Source organism: Symphodus melops, assembly GCF_947650265.1.
Source record: "Symphodus melops genome assembly, chromosome: 8".
NCBI lineage: Eukaryota > Metazoa > Chordata > Actinopteri > Labriformes > Labridae > Symphodus > Symphodus melops.
This window is the reverse complement of record NC_136698.1, coordinates 6,674,380-6,698,626: the sequence shown is the minus strand read 5'-3', so window position 1 is coordinate 6,698,626 and position 24,247 is coordinate 6,674,380. Positions and strand designations below refer to the sequence as shown.

Below are 24,247 nucleotides of genomic sequence, written 5' to 3'. Positions count from 1 at the left end.
TCTCTCCACTTCTCTTCACTCTGTACACTAACGACTGTAGGAGCACCACCCCGGGAATAACCTACATCAAGTATTCAGATGACACAGTAATCATGGACACCACAAACACTGTCGGACTACTGCAAACAGAACTGGACTCATTTTCACTGTGGTGCAGGGACAACTGTCTAGATCTGAACACATCTAAGACCAAAGAAATAATCATTTACTTCCACCATGACCATTCCACCACACCTTCACTTACAGTAAATAATGAAATAATCGATACGGTCACCTCATATAAGTATCTTAGCTCCATAATCGACCATAAACTTACATTTGAACTCAACTCTGAACGAATTTTTTCGAAATGTCAACAGCGCCTCTTTTTTCTCCGTAAGCTCCGCAAACTTCCGGTTCACCAATCCATCCTCGCAGTTTTCTATAAATGTTTCATTGAATCCATCCTCACATTCAATATCACCGCCTGGTTTGGTTAGAGTCCCATCCTGTGGACTATATAAACAAATCAATGAAGGGTCTGGAAGCTTGGCCTGGTAGCTGGAGAGGTGCTAGTCCTCTTCCTGAGCACTGCCGGGGTGCCCTTGAGCAAGGCACCGAACACAAAACTTCTCTGGAGCGCTCGCTGTGTGCAGCACTCACACTGACACCTCCCCATTAATGCATGTTCATAGGACCCTATGTGCATGTTTGTGTTCATTGAACAGAGTGTATTTCCCCTTGCAGGATTAATAAAGTATAAATGATTATTATTTTGAATCCCTGTTGGAAAGGTCCTTTCTGTGAGTGTTTTCCTTTGGGTAAATGCAAATACATAATGGATGGATAGAGGATAGATTTAAAGTCAGAAAAAAGGAAAGGAAAGGAAAATACATTTCTAATCAGAAGTATACTGACTGATTCACAACGTTCAGCATGCCCAACACAGTTTTGATCTGAGTGTGTTGTGTTTCTGTGGTTGTTTTTTTCTTTCTTTTATCCACAACACACATCATAAGAAAAGCATCATTTGGGCCGTGTTTTTCCACATTTTAATGACTGTAAATGTTTAAAATGTTTTTTTTTTTAATGAATGTGTAATCCAAAGTTTAAGTAGTGTAAGAATATGTTGTTTTGTTAGTCAGTTTAACTGACACTAAGTTTCCATCAGAGGTGCCACTTCAGTGCTGACATAGTCAGCCCGCCCCCTGCGACACTTCACTTCCTCTGCACGGGTCACTTAGGTGTAATACTCTTTCACATTTACAAGTCCAACCACAGCTGCAGCACTCAAACTCCACTAATCATTGTGTACTTTAGATTTATTCCCCTCTGCTTCGTTGTTCTCTACTCTACAAACTATGATGCTGGTGGATCAAACAGGTGGATGGCTTCTCTTCTTCTTGGCTGCTGTTCTTCCCAGTAAGTTTGATGATATTTGTGTTTCCCCTGTTAGAAGGGGATCTCTAAACTATTTCTTTGTCTTTTCTCTGTAACTTTATTTTTTATTTAAGGAGACTTGTAGTAGTTGCATTACATTGTGTCTTAATGCTGCTGTTCTTTTTTTTTATTGTTTATTGTCTTCTACCTGGTGTATGTGGACTCTGGTTTCCTTTACTAAACACGATTTCTCGCTTCAGTGGTCTGTTGTGGTCTCAACCGTTCCATCTCCTTCATGACGTGGTTAGGTGCTGCAGATATGACAATGCTTAGAATCACGATGAATGCAGTAGACCATTTATGTATGTAACCGGGTTGTTTTGCTGCAAAGTGAACAAAGGTTGGAACAAAATTTATGTTTCTTCCTGTTGGCCTTAAAAGTATTGCATCATCTGTTATTCCAAAAATCTGTTAAGTCTTTGGCAGATTTGCAAAGAGGGATACTACAGCAGTGCACATGATTTAATTATATACAGAATTAAAAGGAATGAAACAAAGGAAGGATTTAACACTAAGCTTAAATATCATTTAGGTTGGTCCTGCCTTATAATCAATGTATGATGCAGCCCTGTCATCTGTCATTCAGTATCAGCAGATAACCAGAGTGGATAAAGTGTACTATAGGAAACACACTCTGTGTTGAGACACAATAGCTCAGTTACAAGCCAAAAGTTTTACATTGCTTCGCTTAGTGAATACACATCTCTGGTTGGATCCCCTAGAAATATGCAGTTATGCAGCCTGTATGGGACGTAATCAACAAAACAGGATCACTGTGTACAAATCCCCTGTTCATTGTGCTCTGATAGTGAATATGATGAAGTTGGAGCTCATTAATTGCATTACAGACATTGATGCACAGAAAACCTCTTTCACCTTAAATGATGAATTAAAGCAGAATTGCCAAGTAAGAGTATGATATCAGTATAACAACCTGAGGTTGCAGTTATGTGCATCAACTCTTCCACTCTGTTCTTCATGTTCCATATTACAACGATAAAGTGGATCATGTATGGCAGGGCATTTTACAGTATTGTCAATTGTATTCTACGGTATCTTATTGTACTGTATTATGTTGCATTGCCTATCTTATCCTACCAGTTTTCTTGTTTAGTGTTCATGGCTGGTAGGAACCCACCCAACACGAAAGCTTTTGATCCAGTAACCAGTTTAGAAATGTGAAAATACCAAAAACACTGGTTTAAATTGTTTGGTGTAAAGAATTAGTTTTGCCACTAAACCCACCCTGTTAGTACATCAACTCTGAGTGGGTTAAACTACAAAAGGATTTACAGTGTTACTAGCTGATTTGTTAAAATAGACGTGTCTCTTCCCCCTTCAGGTGTTCACCTCCAGGGGAACAACAGCTTGCAGCTTGATTCCAGCTCTGAACTGAACACTGAGGCTCAAATCTACAACTCTGTTGAGGAGATCCCTCCAAAAGGTAAAAACCTACGAAACATCCAAAAATGCTTTAAAGCAGATTTTTTTGTGACACAGTTATTGTAGAAGGAGTCAAACAGAGCCTTTGCTCTTTTGAGAGTTGTATTGTTTCTTGTAAATGTAACATACTGGTGATGTCTCCTTCTCCCCAAGGTATTCCAGTCCAAGGAAACAGCAGCTCTGACAAGGCTGACTCCGACTTCAACGTGACCACTGAGGCTCAGATCTACAACTCTGTTGAAGAGATCCCTTTAAGTGGTACACACAATCCCAGATGTTTTCACCAAAAAAAACAACCAGTGCGTAAATGCACCTCCTTCTGTTGCCTATTTGCACAAGAAGTCCAAAATATTACATTAGTACACATGTCCAGTTTGATTCCCGAGATATGTCCAGAAAAACATCTGTGATAGAAATCAGTGATGAATAGGGATGTATGGATTCACTCAACTCATTCACAATGCTGAGCTCACGATACAACTCTTTCACAATTTATTTTACAAAATGAGACAAATAGTATAAATATATATATATTTATATTTATATATTTATTTTTTAAACGGCAATGCAACAAAAAATAGAAATATTACCAACACTGGGTCAAACAATCCGCCATAATCCCACTAGTACTTACTGAATTTAACCTGGTCATTACTGACCCCTTTTAACCTTTTCTCTTTTTAAGAGTGCAATGAGGCATGAGTTTCCTATCAAATCCATTTTGTTGAGTTCCAATTGAAATAATTTATTGTTGTATTTACATGTTTCTTTCTCCACCAGTTGTTCAGGGAAACAGCAGCTCCATCCAGCCTCTATCTGACTCTGAGTTTCCTTATGACAGTCACATCTACCACCCGGTCCTTCAGCCCTCTGAATCCATCCCCTATATAGGTATACACATCTACACAACATAGCAAGATGTTACAAACATTCTCTGACCCACTTATTTTAAACTCAAAGATGTCCCCCGTAGTGATAGAATCAAAGGTAAGATGCACTACAGAGAATAAAAGCTAACTAATAAAAGTCAATCATTTGAATCGTTGTTGAAGACGATGCCTGTGGTTGCTGTCAGCTCTCATACTGGTTGGCTTTTTGAAGATGGTTGGCAATACCTTTTTAATTTAAGGCTGTGAAAGCTGTTTTATTTCAAACTGAAAATAAGTTGGATCAGACGGTTTAAACTGTAGTTTAATGACTGAGATGAAATGAGGAAAATTAGGTTGCCTTACGCTCACAGTAAATTATAACTCATGCACATGTATCATTACGTTAGGTTCTATTTTCGGCATGTTTTTGTCAAACGAGACCTAGAAACGAATCAAGGGACACAATTTGAGAAAATGTTTTGTAACTGTGTGAAATGTGTTGCTTATATTACAGTTGCTATTTGTTGTGTGTGTCGATGTGTGTATGTTGTGCACAGGTAGCTACACGCTAAGGAATCTTGCTGGGATACCATGCATCAAAGCTAAGATGGGAGTGGAGTACATTATCATCGAAAAGAAGGTTAGTGGCTGTGAATGGGTCAGCAGTGTGTTCATTTTTTTTTTCCTTTTCAGCACAATTTGCAAAAAGTGCACATCAGCATTCAGTCTGTCAGCATTTATATGTGAGGTGTTATTATTTGGTTTTACTGTTTAAACTGTGAGAAGCATCAGCTCTTTTTAAAACAGACATGGGAACAGTCTCTAGCACTAAGATTGACGGGTGGAAATACAGGCACATTTAGGCAAAGTAAATCAAACACATTAATAAGGTCTACTGACTTGTGATGCTGTCTATTGCTTTGAAGTAACTTTTCTCTCTGCTGTGTTTTCTGCAGACCTGGTACTTGAACCTTGACCCGTCCAGGGTCAAAATCAGCGGTTACTGTGACAAAGAAACTGCTCTCCTCAGCCTCACTCTGCCAGACAATGCTGCCAGTCTGCAATTTTACTTCACAAAGGTACAAACATTTAACAAATAAACTAAAAATCATCTCTGTGAGAATGTAGGAGAGGAAGGGATGCAGTGCAACTGAATGTGTTCAACCTTCACTTTTGTACCTCAGCAGGCATTTGAGGTATGTGCACTTGACTTGAGAGTGTGCACTTCCTGCAGCTTTGTACTTCACCTGAACACTACACCTGACAGCCAAATGTTCTACTTTTCACTTCTCTACAACTTTCTGATAGTATTAGGAATTAAAAAAAAAAAAGAAGCTTGGTTCAGTAAAACAGAAGAATGAAAGTCCCTCTTTGTGGTTTGAGAAAAAAAAAAACGTGTTTTGTTGAGCTAAATGCATTTTTTTTTTCTCAATTGATTTGAGATATTCCCACTTAGCGCTCTCTTTTGATTCCTGGTAAAGACTGCTGCATAAAAAAACATTTCATATGAAATAGCAGACTATATCAAACAGAAATAACATCAAACAATGAACAGAATTCAACAACCAGACCTGTGCATGCACTCACACGTAATCCCTAATCCTGTTTTGTGAAACCTTGCAGGTTTGTTTAAGCATCTTGTTTAAAAGCACTTTAAATGAGCTGAAAAGTGTTACCATAGATAAAAGATAAACATTTCACAGCACAATGACTATATTATGTTTTGATCATTTACTTTAAGTAAATAATGTAAAATAGTGTTTAGTAGAAGTCATACGTTAACATCATACAGCGTACTGTATGTGTGCGGAATGCAAAATATTCACAATATTCACTTTCTCCTCTACAAAAAAGTGGAATGTGACTGCAGAGGAGACAGGTCCACAACACAGAAGATTACATCATATTGCCAACATCAGCTGACTAATTAAACCAACAGGATGAAGTGCAGTTCAATAGTTGAGCAATAATAGCCAAGGTACAAGCCAAAAGTTTGGATTTGCATAAAAAGAAAAACAAGATTAGTACAAATATCCAGTGAGAGTCTGCAGAAATGTTTAAGAATTCATGGACTTGATGTAATGTGTTTTCCTTAAATGTGCAGTTTATGAACTTTATGCATGATCACAAATTAAAGCATTAGTCTAGAACGAAGATGAAGAGAAAAAAGAAGAAGAAATGAGGATTCCAAATTCAAGTTTTTATCATAAAAACTCAACTTCCTTCTGTTGGTTAAGGGCAAATTCAAAGAGCTTCCTCTGTAGATAAAAGATTCATTCACTAACTGTCTGTTTAGCATCCCAGGATGTAAGAATCAGCTTCATTCTGTGTCTGTCTGTGTTTCCTCCCCAGAACAAAGATTGCTTCTCTGTCGTTAAGGTGAAGGCTCATCTGAACCCTGTCTGCAATAAATGTGCAAGTAAGACCACAGAAGGGCACATAACACATATCCAGTGCTAAAACTGCAAACATTAACACATTTCCCTGTCTTACTTTCCTCCTTAAAGATAAGACTTACAATGGTCTGATGAACCATGAAGCTCTGTTTACAACGACTTCAGGAAATAGCTACAAGTGCATGTCTGAGACTCTGTTCCTGATGTCGTCTCAGATGAACATCAAACTGGTTCCTCTGCAGATGCAGGCCTTCACTCTGAACAAAGGAGAGTTTGGAAAAGGTATCTGACCTGATTGTTAGCATTAAACAAATAGGGGTAACTATCCTTTTTCAAAACAGTGCAATTAGGCTTATCCTGTAGGTTTAGAACTGGAATCACAATAGTATGCCACTAAAACTCTTTTTAATTTCACAGTTTTTTGAAGACTCTATGACAATATGTTCACTGTAAAGTTAGTCAACATTTGTACAGGATAGTCTATAATCTAAGCTAGAGTTTGTAGTTGTTTCTATGCTGAGTCTCTTGTGTGAAAACCAAGTGCAAACTCATGACAAACACATCTAATGTGCAAAATCTAAAATGAATACAAGCAAAAGTAATTATTATTATATCTTCTATAACAAACTTGATATTTTGAGCCTGTTTCTGAAAAATACTGTAAGAAATATCTAATAACACTTACAACTTAAAAAATGAAGGCCATGGATTTCAGTCTGCACTTCAGGCCTAAACTATAAGGATGCAACAAATAGACTAATTCCAAGAACAACATTCATATCTGCATGTCAAAAATGACATGGATGTGTTTTTCTAATAACTTGATACCCTTTCCCCCTTTAATTTACTCCTTTTCTCCCTCCATCTCCCTCCTACCGTCTTATGTTTCAGATGTGGAGTGTTGGGCTGACTTTTACAAGCGAGTCATCCCCATCGTCATCGGTGCCGTAGTGGTGTGTATCATTTTGATCGTTGTGATAACCTTCCTGATCATTAGAGACCGCCGGACAGAAGGTTACAGCAGTCTGTGAGCTCCAGTGAAACTTGATGGAGATGTATTCCTGCTCAAAAATGATTTAAGATCTCTTTTGTGACAGTTACAAAAGCTTTGTCAAAACTTCCCTCCTATACTTGAATTGATGTTTTTTTTCCTGCCTGGGATTCTTCCAAAAATAAACAAAGGTTGGAGAACATATTTGATAATAAAAGCAAACAATGGTGTTTTAAAATGTTTTATTTTCTATCTCCCATTTTCTTGGCAATTCTATTCAGTTATCATTTTTTGTGTATTTTTGAAACAATATGATTAAATTCATGATGAACAGTTATTTGATAAAAGGGAAACAGGCTTTATGTAAAAAAGGCACCACCTCAAGAGGTTACATGGGGGAATACAACTGTCTGCTAGAGCTGATGGTATGACCTTCAAACTCACATCATTAATTTGCCTCATCAATGAGATTTGCTTGGTTGTTGATTATTGGCCTCTGTGTTTTTTGAACAAAATATAGTAATGATAAGTCGTTAAAATGTGATGCAGAACTCAAAAGTGTTACAATGAATGTTCTATAGGTGTAACACATTTAGGTGTCCAATTCATCTGAATTGCTTTGAAAGTAAGTTTCCTGTTTTGTTTGGTTTTTAAATAAAACGAGTTGTATTTAAATGTTCTGACTGAGTGTATTTTTTATAGCTAAAAATCACATCATGATTAAAGGTGAAGTATCGCCCTCTGCTGGTGATTCTTAGTAACTGCATTTTCTTCCACACCTCCATTTTCTTCTTTCTTATTGGCTGTCGAAAAACGACGAGTCCTCGGAAAGATCATAATTGATGATACAGAAATGTACTAGCGTGTCAAATAGAAACGTTTTCTACTGTGTAAGTTTGTGATTTTTGAGTCCCACATTATTTTTCTGTTGTTTTTACTAAGTGTTTCTCTGGATTCAAAGCGGAACTGACAGCTTTTATATGACCTGACTAGTCATTTGTCACTTCGCCTTTTTTCTCCTCAGCTGCTAAGGCTACAGCTAAGCAGCTAGCTTCTTCAGCAGCTTGTAGCTATGGCAGCAGTCATCCTGAGTTTCCCAACTCTGCAGGGTCTGAGGATATTTACACAGTGAGTACATCACCGCTACTGCAATCCCATCTGAAAACAGGACACCCCTTCCCTCATTATCCTCCACAGACCAGCTTTTTGTTTGACATTTATTTTAATTATTGCTGTCAAGTTTGATCCGACCTGTGTTAATGCTAGCTGAAGTCCGAGCTAACCTCACAGGTACTTCTGTATCTTTCAATGCAACACGTCTTATTGTGAAGTTTCTAGTGGTGCTGATATGTGTAGACGTGCTAAGAAACGCATCATGTTCCTGCTGATGTCAAAGACTTGATTTAAAGGATTTCCCTCCTGGACGAGCCGATGAATCGGATAAAAGTTGAGCAAGGTTAAATAAAGGTAGCAAACTATCAGCTAACATGGCTGGTTCAACACTGACACTGTTCTGGATTTATAAGGGAGCAAACATATATTTTTTTTAATGACGCTTTTTGTATTAAAATGTACTGATGATAGTAATAGTTGTTGAAGTTGTTTTTTGTTGTTGTTGTTCTCCACAGAAAAGTGTCATGGTCCAGAAGAGGTGTGAGGCTTGTGTCAGGAGGTGAGTGGAGTAAATGTTCATCTCAGTATAAAAACATCTAATGGATCTGTTCTAAGTCTGACCTGTGGATGCTTTCTTGAATCTTTATGAGTGGAGTTTGTACTTGACTTTTGTTCCTCTCACTGTAGTCGGTGCCTCTTGCTTTTTTTTCCATTTTTGAATGCTTCTGTACTTTTGTTCTTTGTCTTGTTTGCTGTCCTTGTACTGTCTTGCTGCACCGTATAAACGCCCTTCGGGGACAAATAAAGTTAAAGTTGAGTTTACCCCTCTGTCCGTCTGTTTGCATCAGCCATAAGAAGAAGAGAAAATATACAAACGATGTGCATATTTAGTTTGAATTCATCACAGGGTGAAGAGTTATAACTGTGGTTAAGTGGAGTTTGTGTTTTGTCATGTCAAGGGGTGGGAAGGATAGAAAAGGTGTTGATTGCCAATCGTGGAGAGATTGCATGTCGTGTGATGCGCACGGCAAAGAAAATGGGCGTCCGCTCTGTGGCTGTTTACAGTGACGCAGACAGGGACTCCATGCACGTGGCCATGGTGAGATCTCCTTATTTCAGCCTTTAATAGAACTTTGACTGTTTTGTGACTCAGTCTTTTGTCTCTGTTCACGCCCAGATAATGTGTTGCTTACGTTGTGTTTTCTCTTTTCTTACTTTTCAGGCAGACGAAGCGTACCACATCGGCCCGCCGCCCTCCCAGCAGAGTTACCTCTCGATGGAGAAAGTTTTAGAAGTGGCCAAACGGTCTGGATCACATGTGAGATGTTTATTTAATAACTTATTCATTCACTTTTTGGTAATTTTTTATGAATCCAGCTGAAAGAAATGTGTGTGTGTGTGTGTGTGTAGGCTGTCCACCCTGGTTACGGCTTCCTGTCAGAAAACACAGAGTTTGCAGAGGCCTGTAAACAGGAAGGTATCATTTTTATTGGACCACCGTCCTCTGCCATCAGAGACATGGGCATCAAAAGGTAACTCGCCTTTAAATACAAACAATACACATGAATATTCCTTGAATGTCCCAAATCTACATCAGACAGGTCTAAAATCAACATTAGATAAACTAATGTGTCAGGGAGAATGTTTGTGTTTCTGCAGCAGAAAAAAAACCAGGTTGGGATAGAGCGATCGTTTTTCATGCATGTGTCTTCTTCTGCAGCACATCCAAACACATCATGTCAGCTGCTGGGGTGCCAATCATTGGCGGTTACCACGGAGAAGACCAATCAAACGAGAGACTGCAGGCAGAGGCCACCCAGATAGGATTCCCAGTTATGATTAAAGCGGTCCGTGGAGGAGGAGGCAAGGTGAGAGCGTTAAGAAGAGCCTTGATAACTCTGACCAGGAAACTCACTGGAGCATAAAATAACCGTGTGTGTGTGTGTGTGTGTGTGTGTGTGTGTGTGTGTGTGTGTGTGTGTGTGTGTGTGTGTGTGTGTGTGTGTGTGTGTGTGTGTGTGTGTGTGTGTGTGTGTGTGTGTGTGTGTGTGTGTGTGTGTGTGTGTGTGTGTGTGTGTGTGTGTGTGTGTGTGTGTGTGTGTGTGTGTGTGTGTGTGTGTGTGTGTGTGTGTGTGTGTGTGTGTGTGTGTGTGTGTGTGTGTGTGTGTGTGTGTGTGTGTGTGTGTTTAGGGGATGCGTATTGCGCGGTCAGAGTCCGACTTCTTGGAGCAGTTGGAGTCTGCAAGAAGGGAAGCCAGAAAGTCCTTCAATGATGATGTCATGCTGGTTGAGAAGTTTGTAGAGGATCCCAGGTAAAACGCATTCAGTCTGTTGATACTGCCGAGCAAGCAGCCCTGCCACCTTCATCCATGTTTTTTTTTCTCCCGCTTACCTCTTTTCTGTTTCTCCTCTCCTGTAGGCATGTGGAGGTTCAGGTGTTCGGTGACATGCACGGTAACGCAGTTTACCTGTTTGAGAGAGACTGCAGCGTCCAGAGGAGACATCAGAAGATCATTGAGGAAGCACCAGGGGTAAGAGAGGAAGGACGGTCACATGGATTTATTGTCGTATAAAAGACTCATAGTGCTTTCACACTGACAGAAAACTCTTCAAAAGCTCCTGATGTTTGCTGGAGGAGCTGTACGCGTGAACGCACCAGACATATTATTTACTCAGACTTTATGCTGAATTTCTCCCCCCCCCCCGTCTGACAGGGACAGTCTCCCTTTGTGAGGAGCACATGATGAGCAGCCATTATCTAGATCATTTTCAGCATTGCATGTGTGAAAACGGCTAAATGAAATTATGACATTTGACATTATGACAATTATTTTATGACACACAAAGCTGAAGAGCTTCATAGAGAAATCTTCTCTTTGTCGTTAAGGTGGACTGTTCAAGAGAAAAGTATAAACCAATAAATGGGTCATGTCATAAAGTCGTTTCTTTATTGAGATCAATGTAAAAAGTCGATTTTCAGACTCACAGTTTTGAAGCTAAAAGTGGAAATGTCAAAATGCTGCAGCAACACTTGTATGCGTTTTGGCTTGTGGCCGTCATCAGGGTCAAACTAGCGTTAAGACAAGTTCACATGAGGTGAAAACGTGGCAGAGTGTTCTGGGACTGTTGAACTCCTTGTTTTGACTATATATATATATACATATATATTTCTTATTTCTCTCTTAATTTGAATTGATTCACTTGTCTTTTCATTTTTCAGCCTGACATTATTGCTGATGTTCGAAGGAAACTCGGAGAGGCAGCAGTCAAAGCAGCTAAGGCCGTGAACTACGTAGGTGCAGGTGAGACCTCGGAGCACTCACGCACACGCACAGAGTTTCAGACCCAGCACACAGGAGTGACATTGTGTTGGTAAATCCTCCTCTGTAGGTACGGTGGAGTTCATTATGGACGCACAGCACAACTTTTACTTCATGGAGATGAACACGCGGCTGCAGGTGGAACATCCGGTCTCTGAGATGATCACTGGAACCGACCTGGTGGAGTGGCAGCTCAGGGTGAGGAGAAAAGAACCTTTCATCAATCTACACTTCTTTACTCAGTCACACTGATGGTTCTTGTTTTGTCCTCGTCTCCTCCAGGTGGCAGCAGGGGAGCGCCTGCCTCTTCTCCAGGATGACATCATACTTAGTGGACACTCGTTTGAGGCACGTATTTATGCAGAAGACCCGAACAACGACTTCTTGCCAGGGGCGGGGCCTCTGCTGCATCTCTCCACCCCCCCAGCAGACCAACACACGCGCATCGAGACCGGAGTCCGGGAAGGTAGGGGGTCGAGACCACACTGAGATCTCCCACTCAGAGCAGAATCCAAGCATTGAGCTCCTCCACAGAGCTGATGAGTGTTGATCTATTAACTAACTCAACACCACTGAATTGAAATGAGCTAAATGTATTAAAGGACATTATCAAAAAACGTCTAAAATCCCATCATGTAAAAAGACATTTTTTTTGTGTTTCAGGGGACGAGGTGTCGGCACATTATGACCCGATGATCGCCAAGCTGGTGGTGTGGGGAGAAGATAGATCAGCTGCTTTAAAGAAGCTGCGGTACTGCTTACGACAGTACAACGTAAGATATAAACTGTCAGAAGACATCTGACTGAACCTGAACTTCTGAATTCACGTGACATCTGATTTCTAGGATTGAACAGTAGTTGTTGGTTCGGTTTCTTGACGTTCTTTTGCCTCCTTTCTGTCTTCAGATCGTGGGACTAAACACTAATATTGACTTTTTGCTGAGTCTGTCTGCTCACCCGGAGTTTGAGGCCGGCAACGTGACCACCAGCTTCATCCCTCAGCACTACGCCGACCTCTTCCCCACTCCCACAGCCCCCTCTGGGTCGACGATCTGTCAGGCGGCTCTGGGCCTGGTGCTGCAGGAGAGGAAAGACACACAGGAGTTCACACGGACGTCCACTGGTGAGACACCTTCCTAATCAGGCTCAATAGATTCCAGCAGATATGAGATGAAAGAGTCCCAGTTCACTAAGCGTACGGGCTGTGTGTTGTTTTTTTCAGACCCCTTCTCCCCGTTTGGCTCCAGCAGCGGGTGGAGAAGCAACATTCAGTTTCACCGAAACATGACGCTTCAAGTGGGAGACAAAAGTAAGAAGGAAGCTTTACCGCCCCCTAGTGTAAACAAGAAGAATCACAGCAGAAGAAGGAACATTAAGAACCTTATGATAGAACTCAGGGTTCTTGTCGACTTTAACACACCACAGGCTTTTCATCAGAGACTCCAGATCACAGTTCTGACGGGGCTTCATATTAATGCACGTTTAACTGATTCATCCCGTCGTCTCTTAATCTGTCGTCTTCACACTGAAAGAGAATATGTCACAAAACTGTCTTCAGATTTGATTAAGAAGTGACAAATAAATCTGTCGTTTGTGTCTCTAGAAGTGGACGTGGTCGTCGTTTACAACAACGATGGAAGCTACTCGATGCAGGTGAACAAAGTGAATGACCCCCTTTCATTTCCTCATGAGTTTGTTTCATGTTGAGTGTTTGAGGTATATAGGCGTTCTGATTGTCGTCCACACGGTGGCGCCATTGATTCTTTTGAACTGCCGATGAATTCCAACAAACTTTTTAAGCACCAGGTGTGTGTGTGTGTGTGTGTGTGTGTGTGTGTGTGTGTGTGTGTGTGTGTGTGTGTGTGTGTGTGTGTGTGTGTGTGTGTGTGTGTGTGTGTGTGTGTGTGTGTGTGTGTGTGTGTGTGTGTGTGTGTGTGTGTGTGTGTGTGTGTGTGTGTGTGTGTGTGTGTCTGTCTCTGTCTCTGTCTCTGTCTCTGTCTCTGTCTCTGTCTCTGTCTCTTTCACGTTTATCATGAATACATGTCTTCTCTCAGATTGGACAGGAGACGTACCACGTGACTGGAGAGGTGGAGGAAGAGGGCGGAGCATCGTTCCTGCACTGTTCAGTCAACGGAGTCAAGTCTCGTCCCAAACTGGTGATCCTGGACAACACAGTGCACCTGTTCTCCACGGTACGTCAGGAACAACACACGCCACATGTATCCTTTTTGAAACCCCGGCTGCTCCGGAGGAGACGTTAGGACAACCTGCCCGCCCTGGCAGCTCTTTCAAGGACATTGGTCAGATCTCCCTGCGACGGCCGCACAGAGCTGGCTAATCAGAGGAAAGTGGCATGTAGGGGGGGTCTTAAAGAGACAGACGCTGATATGAAGCGTATCAGGCCGAGGATGAAAGAAGGGTTTCGACTGACGCCAGTATCAGATGAATGAGGAGGCGTTTGTGCTCCACATCGTGCAGCACTGCTCTGTAGGTGTCACAGACTGACTGGAAGAATATAAAAGATCTCCTTTAACTGCTGACGCTGGTGAATAAAAAGTGCAGAAAAGTGATCTCCCACATCTTTATCAGTTGGCTTATTTCAGAAATTTTCCAATAACTCGAAGGACGAAACAGAACAGTGAACATCACATCCAGAAAGCTGAGACTGAAATATTGAATTCAATTAGTTTTATTTTGAAAGTTCTCCTGATAAATAATGATTTCATGGTTTTATTTAGCTGATCTTGTGAAGTCATTTAGTTAACTCGGTTGTTTCTCTATGAATAAAGTGAATCATGGTTAAATGTCTGTTAAGTGTAAGGTTAGTGTTCACCTGCAGTGAAGTGTAAGATTTCAGGGACTCCATCAAAGTCATTAACATTGAGCCCCTGTCTGTATTTTCCTCAGGAATCATATAAAACGTGAATTTCTTCACGATGCATCGCTTCCTGTTTACTGTTCATGTATCCAGACCTGCAGTTCCCCTGGAGCTGCTCAAACTGTCCTCATTTCTCATCTTTAGTGCCTTTCATCTTTAAGACTGGTGGCCGGGGACAAACACTCGCCGTCTCTGACATCACGGGAAATTAAAGACGGGTCAGATCCTCTTACCTCGGCTGCCAGTTAACTGTCACTTCGGTTTCTGACGTGCTCGCATCTCTCTGCAGGAGGGAAGCTCTGAAGTGTCGGTGCCTGTGCCCAAGTATCTGGCTGGTGTGAGCGGCTCGGGCGCTCAGGGAGGAGCCGTGGCCCCCATGACCGGCACCATCGAGAAGGTGAGCCTGCTCAGCTCAATCCTGCCGTTTGTTTGTCAAAGTCTAAATGAATTTAAAACAGGGGGGAGGTGTGAGCACGAGGTGATCTCACACGTCAAAACAGAATGCTGTGAATGAGCTATCGACTATCTCATCCATTGACATCATCACCATCAGAGCTTACAGGTTAGCCTGGTTACAGGGAAGTCATCTTTTAGACTTGACATGTAATTACAACACCTCTGTCGTTCGGATTCTTCGGGGCGCATTACGTTAACTTTCACACTCGCAAAAAAAAAAAAAAAATTCTCCTGATATTTGCCGGAGGAGCTGACTGTGTGGATCTCCGTGCACAAAATGAAACGGCTTCATTACGTGTTATGTTCTGTTCTCCGCTCTCGTGTGGATGCGTTGACATGAAGGCAGATATTCTCATTAAAAGCGTCGCGCAGTGGAAGGCGTTGCTGTGTCTGCTACTTCTGCGTCTTTTTTTTTAATTTTTTTTTTTTACATTTGACCTCAGGAGACCCCGCCCCCTTCCTGTCTAACAGGGAGAAGCAAATGAGAACATTCGACATAACATGATCCTTAATGTCCGATGATGATTTTATGATTGAATTCTTTAAAAATCTTATATGTTGGTCCTTTAAAGTAAAACATGAAATAGAAAAAAAGAAAATGCCCTCCAGCTGAAACGTTGGACTCTCTGAAAGGAGCGTGACTACATGCTTCAGTGAGTTAAACTGTAGAGACAGCCGAGTGTACCTTTTGTTTACCTGCCATGTTCAGGCAGCCAGTGTTATTATAATTATCGACTGTCATATGTTGAACCACTGGAGATAATTTGAAGATGGCCTCGCAGCCTATAATAAAGACGGTCGTTGAAACGTGCTGTAACTTCCTGGTAATGTGTGAAAGGACTCAGTGTGTTCTTTGTGTGCAGGTGCTGGTGAAGGTCGGAGACACGGTGGCTGTAGGAGACCCTCTGATGGTCATGATCGCCATGAAGATGGAGGTGAGGGACTCCTGCTGGCACACACACCTTCAAACCTTCGTTGGTTTAACACAGGAGTAAACGCACACTACACATTGAACCACACACACACGCACACACACGCACACACACACACACACACACACACACACACACACACACACACACACACACACACTCTGAACCCCTGCGTTTGGTAGTAAAGTTGTTTTTCCCGTTGTCTCTGCAGCACACCATCCGGGCGCCCAAATCTGGTGTGATCAAGAAGGTTTTCTTCAGCGAGGGCTCTCAGGCCAATCGGCACGCAGCTCTGGTTGAACTGGAGGAGGAGGGGGAGGGGGGGAGCAGCCAGTAAACAGACACACACACACATAGACGTACACTGACCGCCAGGAGAGAGCTGCAACTTCCATGTAGGCTGGTGTTCAGCGCGTGATTGATGTTTGGAGGTTAGGCTGCTTCAGCGTGGAATGATTAAGAACACCTTTTGACCCCAGAATGCATTTCGAAAGGTCAAACAGTCCCAGTGACCTTTGAGCAGTGTAAAGGCTGGCAGAGATCTCTGATGTACAGTCGCCTTTAACAGATCAACTTATTGCCTTTTACTTTGATTATTTCAGAAGTGTAGTTTGTTTCTGCTTTTCTTTGTCGCGTGTTTCTTTGTTTGAAAATAGGAAGGTTTGGCTCTGACGTTGTCGAGGTTCGCAGGTCTCTCTCTCTCTCTCTCTCTCTCTCTCTCTCTCTCTCTCTCTCTCTCTCTCTCTCTCTCTCTCTCTCTCTCTCTCTCTCTCTCTCTCTCTCTCTCTCTCTCTCTCTCTCTCTCTCTCTCTCTCTCTCTCTCTCTCTCTCTCTCTCTCTCTCTCTCTCTCTCTCTCTCTCTCTCATATATTCTGTGTGTCAGTGTTGTTCTGAGGGGAGGGAGAGCTGAGCCAACAAAACAACAACAATGAAGCACACCTGAGGCAGAAGAATTAATAATAAAAGAGGAAGAAATAATTGAAATAATATATGGGAGGGAGTGAAATAAATGTGCCGGTTACTGATGGGAAAAGAGTTCACAGATTGACTGGAACTTTACTGAACCTTGAACCTTTTAATCACTGTCCAGTAGTAACCATGTAGCTCAAGTTGCGTTGTAGCTTCAAGTCTTTAATAAGATCTTTTCTCTAACATTTGTAAATATCATCAAACCTGTCTGTATTTAAAACTGCCTGTCACGACTGTTTCACCACTAATAAAGATCCACAGTAGAAGCTACAGGCTTTCATTGGACGGTGATCTGAAGAAGAACAAGGTTTGATGTAAACTTCCTGTTGGTGCTGAAAGATCAGTCTGTCCTTCCTCACTCATTTTAAACTCTTCATGGAGAAGGCGGAGGGAAGCTGCAGAGGATTTATTATCCATGATTACGCTGCACGGAGGAGAGGCAGAAAAACACTCCAGTTATTATGATTCTAAATGTACATGGACATATTTGGTTCTGACTTCGATGAAAGCAAATCAAAGTTTATTCTCAATGAGATGTCAGTCAGAGGTTTGTTTCTGCTGACCTCTCCTCTCTCTCTCACGTCTGTGTTACGAGGCCTTGTAGAGGGAAACCGATCAAAACTTTTGCTCACTTTGTAGATGTGTGAAGGATGTTTCCTTTTTTTAAAGAAAAGTGATTAGACTGGTCAGATACTGTAATAAAGATATTTCCGAAGAATGCAGCGCCTCATGTCGTACTTGATGAACCAGTGTTTGAAGGGGAGATGATTTATGAAACACTTTGAATGTTTTAATTGATTCAGCGGTTTGATGTGCTAACCGAATATTTCAAAACAAACTTTACACTTCAGCAGATCTGGAGCTCAGTAAGTTAAGCAGACAAACATTTACAAAATAAACCGTTTATCTCATGCATTAGGTCTGCTGTAATAATAGAAGCACAAACTACATTTTGAACACTTGTAGCACAAGTTTCTCCTCTTTGTGGTTTATGACGTCGCCTCATTGGTCTGATCCAAATATCCACCCTGAACTCTGACGGCCTTTAATGTTGTCAGGCGTGCGGTGAGCGAGTGCTCGGGTCTGAAGACTTGAGTTTATAAAAAAAGGAATGGGCCACAATCATTTCAAACAAATAAAGGTGTTTGACCTGCTCTGTTCTTATGAATTGGTGCTTTCTTCAGCAAAGATAGTTTGATATCTTTCTACTACTGTTCATATCATTAAGCAAACAAAATGTCAAGTCAAATATTCCCCATATAACTCTTCAATCAGCTTTAAATAACCACAAAATGAATTACCTTGGCTTCTTTTTATCCCTTAAACCTGTTGGCCGCTCAACATCACCAAGTCCGCTATGAACTCTGGGTAAGTCTCACAGCAGAGTTTGCAGAAAAGCAGACTCAGAAAGTGCTTCATAATGGTGTGGAAAAGTGTGCACCAGAGCGCTCTCTCTCTCTCTCTCACACACACACACACACCTGCTTCAGAGACGGTGGGTCTTTGGATTAATCCATTGTTGCCCCCAACCAATTTAATTTAATTAAGTATTTAGATGTCAACTTTTTAACTGGATTTTTTCTAACAGCTGCTTTCAGATCTACATGAACAATCTCTCCAGACTAATGCTTTCATCACTGTAATTATCGTGATTAAAAGTCTTTTCTTTTTAATTACATTCATCTTTAAATCTTAATCAGCGCTGCTTTGATGTTTGGATTTTGATTCTCACACAATAAAGAGAAAACATTCAAATAAACAGATGTCACACTCCAAAGGATTCTTTCATAAAAATGTATTTATTTCGTAAATAGAATCGCATCTTCATAAACATCAGCTATAAGACAGATTTACAGACAGACGACGACACATATCAGTCAACCGAAGAGTGATGATGGGGGATTATGAATCGTTTGGCGCTGCCTGATTGACTGATGACAGGAGAGAAGAAAGATGATCTCAACACACGGCTCCGTGCGTCTCGCAGGCCGATGCTGAGTCACAGGACTTCAGCTGCAGAAAACTGACTGCACAACATTTTCATGAAGATTTCTCTTTTAAGATGATTTGATCAAGAAAACCTTTAATTTGATTCAAGTCTGCAAACCTTCTGGCTGAGTTGTGGAGGAGCATCACTGCACTGACATCAGTTTTTTTTTTTTTTGTCATCTATCAGATCAAAAGTTGCTTGTTGATGATAAAATAACATTTACATGTCAAATATTTGATGTTCTGTTTTTATAAGGTAAACAGCCTTTCAAGGAGCAGGAAAGCTACATTTTAAAATCAGTCTTGTAGACAGAATTATCAGCACTCACTGTCTCCATCTAATTAAACGTCCACAGTGCTGGTGATTGATGATACAATCACCCGTGGTCGAGTCCTGATCAAATATTTAATTTTAAAGTGTGGGGTTGAGTAATCTCCTCTGATGCCTCATTTCTAAACTCTGAGCTCTAATTGGATGAAGCTTCGATGACATCAGCGCTGCGATGCTTTGCAGACTCGAGTCGTTACTTATGTCACATGAAAGCGCCTGTTTTCTGCTGGCTCTGTTTACATGATCGGCACAAACATCTCTACCTGAATATAGAGTCTGAAAAACAGAAACATCGAGACCTCTGTGTTTCAAAAGCATCAAAACATGACAACTAAATGGAAATAAAATGATTCATCCAAAGATGTGTGAAGAAGAAAATATCAGCTGTGATCGGATTGGTTACTTTTTTCCCTTCACTTTTCCCAACAAGGATTTTGTTGTTAGGTCATTTTTTTATTGCTACATTCTGTCATCAACATCCAACCTGCTCTGTGATTGGCTGCTGCCTGCAAACATTTATTTTCATATCAATATCTGGATTTATTTTTAATCTCCTGCTGAGTGAATTAACTGTATTTTCTTTTTCTTTCGGCTAAAACTTTTCATGCTTATTTCCCCGTTTGTATTTATTCCCATGATCATGACATGTATCTGTACTGAACATGTCGGGTCTCTGTAGCTGAGCACAAGGGGGCATCAGAGCACTCTGACACTGCAGGGTTTCCTGCTCTGTGGTGTCATGTCATAACTCCACAGGGTCACAGCACTGGATCCTGGAAATCCTGATGCACACTGGAGTGTTTTTTTTTTTTTTAAATAATTCAAGAGAGGAGCGATGCAGAATGTTACCTTTACTTCCTGCCTTGCTTTGGTCGGTTTAATTTAAGACTAGGCGCCGAGTTTAATTTAACGACTTTAAACTGATTTATACATTTTCATGATCTATTATGTGCTCTGGTTGACTCTTTAATATCAATATTAAAAACGTGAGAAATCCCAGGAAGTTTGTGAGAACCATGATGAGTGTTTCAGAGTCGAAGGAGTTACCTGAAGCTGAAGCGTTAAAGACTCAAACACACATCAGGGCTGACTCACTTTGAGCTCCACACTTTGGAAACGACTGTCGTCAGCATTTCGCGGGCAGGGTCGATCTTTCATTGTGCTCTCAGTGTTCAAGAGATCAAATCTGAGCTTTGTCGGTTAATTCTTAAAGAGACTCTCCTGAATGCAGGGTTGCTTTTCTCTAACGTTTCATCAACAAATCGGAGGACAGGGTTGTGTTTGAGTCAAGCTCTAAAACTCTGGATCCTAGGATTCCCAGAATTCAACTGAAGTGCATCTTAAAATTCCCCCCTGGCAGTTATTGATTGACCATAATACAGTACGCAGAATGGACATTTATTTCTCATAGTCCAGGTCACAGGTATCACTGATGCTCTCAGGTCAAACAAAGACGTTTGTTCTTCGGATTTCATGTCCGAAGTCAGGTGAAATATCTCTACATGTTTCTGCATTCAGGCCAAGAACAGAACAACAAATCTGAATTGATATGTAACAAATATATTCAACACAAACAGATAATAAATAGACACTTTCCTTTTTATCTGTACGAACAGACACGATGTAACAGGCCCAGAGACGCTTCAAACAATGTACCGTCATGAAAACAAAACAAAAAAAACACAAATATCCCATGAGTTGACCGACAGAAACAGAATTGACTCTTAGATTTTAAACAGTAACCATGGCAACAGAAACATCCTATGCCTCCGTATGTTCCCTGTGTGATCAGAGGCACGGACTCTACATGAATTTGACGTCAACAAAAGGCTCCTTCGTCACACTGTGTGTCGGCAGTAGATTTTCTGATTCTTATGAATTCTTCCAACAACCATCTAAACTTTTCCTCATTCGATGAAAAGAGGGCGAACAGTCGAGCCGGGTACTATAAACTAAAGGTTCTGTACTCTTAAGTTGACACTGTCAGAATTAAAGCTCCACAGATAAAGATTTAGACGGAAGAAAAAAAAAAAAGAAAGATTTCCTATAAAGCAGCCAATAGAATGAATTATTCCACTTGAAGTGGGATCTTTTGTATTATTGTCTGTGCACTAATATGAACACTCAAAGGTGAACTGTTACTGTACTGAACGAAAGGCCGACATCTTCTGTGCTGCAGCAGAGTAAGAACATGATGTAACATGATACAAAAATCACACGCCGACGACATGGGTCGAACCGTCTGCTGCAGCGGACTCGATCAAACTTCACAGCCAACAGAAACCTGCTTGAAGTATCTGGCTGCAGGAGAAACCGTACTCAGACTTTGCTCTCCAGGTTTAGGATGTAACGGAGGTACTCTTTAGCGCGAGCCTTTTTAAATCGGACCTGTATTTTGGCCACGACCCTGAATACCTCAGAAAACATGTGGCCACTGAGATCTATCAAGTGCTTACAACAAGGCTGCTTAATGTACAAACAACATGGCTGCCATACAAGAAAACACACCACTCTCTCAGACAGACACACAGACACACACACACACACACACACAGACACACACACACAAAGTCAAAATGTGAACATAGAAACAGCAACAACAGAATAAAGACAGATGATATCAATGGTGAGAGATGAGCAATGAAAAAAAAGAAGGTGATTTTGATATGTGATTTGTGCAAATGTTCTGCTTTTAGTTTCCTTTCTGTTGAAGCTGAAATGTATTTATCTCCTATAGAGATCCCTCTAAATATAGAGACATTCTGCTGTCTGGGTCGACGTGCATCAGCCGCGATTTAGAAAAGCATCTCGCCATTAAAGCCATTTTCGCCTTACTGGGAAAAAAAAAAGGTACCATCATCTGATCGGATACTCAGGGAATATTTTTAGGAAGCTGAGAGGGAGGTTTTTTTTCTTCTTCTTCCAGTTCAAACGTTCAAAGACATTAAAACCTGGTGAGGACATTTGATCCAGTCGCCCTTAAAATATTCCCCGAGTACCGAGGAGGTCTTTACTGCTGAGATGCGTCTGCTAACCGGGCTGAGAGAGAAAAGGCATTCAAGGAGAGCGAGCTCAAAGAGCTTCAATCTGCAGTACCTTACACCATTTAGAATATAACCTCTGGAAAATGTATGGCTTTTTAAACAGAGCCCGTCTGGACTCCTTCAGAGCAACACACCGAGGAGGGAGAGAGAGAGAGAGAGAGGCCTGAAAGCAGCACGCACAATAACAAACGTCTTCTCAACAATATAAGCTTCTGTACAATCAGGCACAAAAATAAACATCTTTAATGCTCCAGTCGGAGTCCTGGGCTCTTTGGTTCCACTGTAGAGATGAATCTGTAGATGGACAGTTGTGAGGGAGTTAGACGTCTGCACGGCTCCAGAAGCTACGGGACATTTCCATCAGGAGGACGACTGAAGATTCATCCAAGCTCAGGCTTTAGCTGCTCGCCAACATACACTATCTGAGATGTAGACCGTGCTCTGACTTTGTGGAGCTTTTGTAAGTTAGTGGCAGCTGGAGTCTAAAACACAGTCCTGTGCCAGCAAGTCCAAAGCAGCTCAGTTAGCTTACAATGCTAAGGATGCATTGCTTCAAGGAGGACTGACGCCTGACCGTCAGCCATCGTTTAAAGCAAACGGTCCAGCTTGCCAGGAATCGCCAATCTGATTCTACAGCTGACTAACAGGATCGTAATTATTCCAGCTGTTGTAACCGTGCTGAGAAAGAAAATAAATATCTGCTTGATCATTCTTGTACCTGGGAAATAATCTGTTCTTTCATTGAAAGCAGCAGCTGAATGTGAAGATGGTGTTCTCGGACACGGTTGCTTCGTACCACATCGAGCGTCTCCTCACTTCTTGCATCGTTTCCTTCGAATGCAGGTCCAATCTCATGTCCTCCTCGTCTTTTCAACTCAGAGTCCTTTGGTTTGATATCGTCCACGAGGTCCCCTCTGTGCTGAGAACACATTGATTTTATAACTGAAGTAAGTGGATAATATGGAGCCTGGGGGATGCGGTGGTGTGATTATGACTCATAGCGAAGTGGAAGCCCCCACCCCCTCTCGCTGTGAGTATGACGCCCCCCCCGGGAGTCAGCAGTGGGTGGCCTCGATGGGCGACAGGGTCAGGATGCTGCGATCATTGGAGTAGAAGTTCTCCGTGTCGCTCCAAGACCTGAAAACAGGCAGCAGTGAGTGAGGGTTAGAGGACTGTGGTCAGCTGAGGGAACCATGGTGTATTTGTAGGAGAGGCGGGGGCTGAGCTGTCGTCCACTAACATACAGGTGTTCACACATTTGTGTGAAGCAGGGAGGAGTGAGGGATGGAGGAGTGGAGAGTTAGTAATGAGTGAGGTGGTGTTAGCGATCAAATATGAAAAGAATTTCCTCCTGAAGCTCAGTTTGAGTGAACTGAACTTAAAGACCTCAGAGAATGATCGATATTTAATATCAAAAAGGATCTCTATTTTAGTCTTCAATTATCTCAGACACCGGTTACATTTATTATGTACACCTGTCCAAAAGGAAAAACTAAAGATGGTTTCCCTTTTTTTGTAATTCAGGTCTTCTTATTTCCATTCTTATTTGATCATTTTTTACTATTTTTGCTGTTTTGGTTTTTTTTTACATTTAATTGTGGACAGTGTGAAGTTTCTTCTGTTATCCTGCTTTGCAGCTGTAACACTGAATGTCTCTGTTTGTGAGATGAATATTAAGGATGATGTTATTTTATCTGATTCCTAAACAATAACAGAATATATGCTTTGTGGGACGACATGTTGAATCAAAGCGGCTGGCTGGAAATTAAAGCAGAGTGGATTTTTTTCAATAAAGCATTTTTATTTGGTGCTGTATTTTGGGAGCAAACCTGTCATCTACTTTGTATGGAGCCTGGCTTCTCCTGGAGTTCTCCCAATAGAGGGGCGGAGCCTACTGACGGGCATCTCAGCGTCTCTCTTTTCATAGGTTCGAGTCAACGGGACTTGAAGACACTGTGCTGCACGCTCAGTTTGAAACGAACCTAATACAGAACACTGCTTTAAGACTGACATTAACAGACAGGCCTTTTTAACTGACAGATGTTTTTTTTATTTTAGAGGTCCGAGTGTGCAGATTTGAACTCTGCTGTTTTTTTT

The 24,247-nt window shown here is 41.4% G+C and overlaps 3 protein-coding genes across 7 annotated transcripts in view; 2 read left to right on the top strand and 1 right to left on the bottom strand.

Annotated features, from left to right (window-relative positions):
• The first annotated feature begins 1,268 nt into the window (after positions 1-1,268).
• On the top strand, positions 1,269-7,742 carry lamp3 (lysosomal associated membrane protein 3). Of its 2 annotated transcripts, none has more exons than XM_079350925.1 (9): positions 1,269-1,401; positions 2,762-2,863; positions 3,016-3,117; positions 3,643-3,753; positions 4,289-4,371; positions 4,688-4,810; positions 6,084-6,150; positions 6,239-6,409; positions 7,019-7,742. In XM_079350925.1, exons 1-9 carry the CDS (start codon positions 1,341-1,343, stop codon positions 7,156-7,158), a joined length of 960 nt encoding a protein of 319 aa, XP_079207051.1. In that variant the 5' UTR covers positions 1,269-1,340; the 3' UTR covers positions 7,159-7,742. The 2 variants fall into 2 exon arrangements, with proteins under 2 accessions (XP_079207051.1, XP_079207050.1); XM_079350924.1 differs by having other exon boundaries at positions 3,016-3,120.
• A 208-nt stretch (positions 7,743-7,950) lies between these two features.
• Positions 7,951-17,506, top strand: mccc1 (methylcrotonyl-CoA carboxylase subunit). Its single transcript, XM_079349586.1, has 19 exons — positions 7,951-8,246; positions 8,747-8,790; positions 9,191-9,330; positions 9,454-9,549; positions 9,642-9,763; positions 9,952-10,099; positions 10,422-10,543; positions 10,651-10,762; positions 11,452-11,533; positions 11,622-11,749; positions 11,834-12,017; positions 12,215-12,324; positions 12,458-12,674; positions 12,774-12,860; positions 13,155-13,204; positions 13,606-13,743; positions 14,719-14,826; positions 15,749-15,820; positions 16,029-17,506. The coding sequence occupies exons 1-19, from the start codon at positions 8,191-8,193 to the stop codon at positions 16,152-16,154; spliced, it is 2,142 nt and encodes a 713-aa protein (XP_079205712.1). The 5' UTR covers positions 7,951-8,190; the 3' UTR covers positions 16,155-17,506.
• Positions 17,507-18,566: 1,060 nt separating this feature from the next.
• Positions 18,567-24,247, bottom strand: part of atp11b (ATPase phospholipid transporting 11B) — a 49,455-nt gene continuing 43,774 nt past the window's right edge. For 2 of the 4 annotated variants that reach the window (XM_079349578.1, XM_079349579.1), the window contains exon 30: positions 23,197-23,287. Coding sequence is in view for 1 of the 4 variants with exons in the window: in XM_079349580.1 (XP_079205706.1) it covers positions 23,206-23,287 (82 nt within the window). In the remaining 3 variants the exon portion in view is untranslated. Of the gene's footprint in view, positions 23,288-24,247 lie in introns of all 4 variants that reach the window. The other 2 variants (XR_013779653.1, XM_079349580.1) reach the window with 2 other exon arrangements.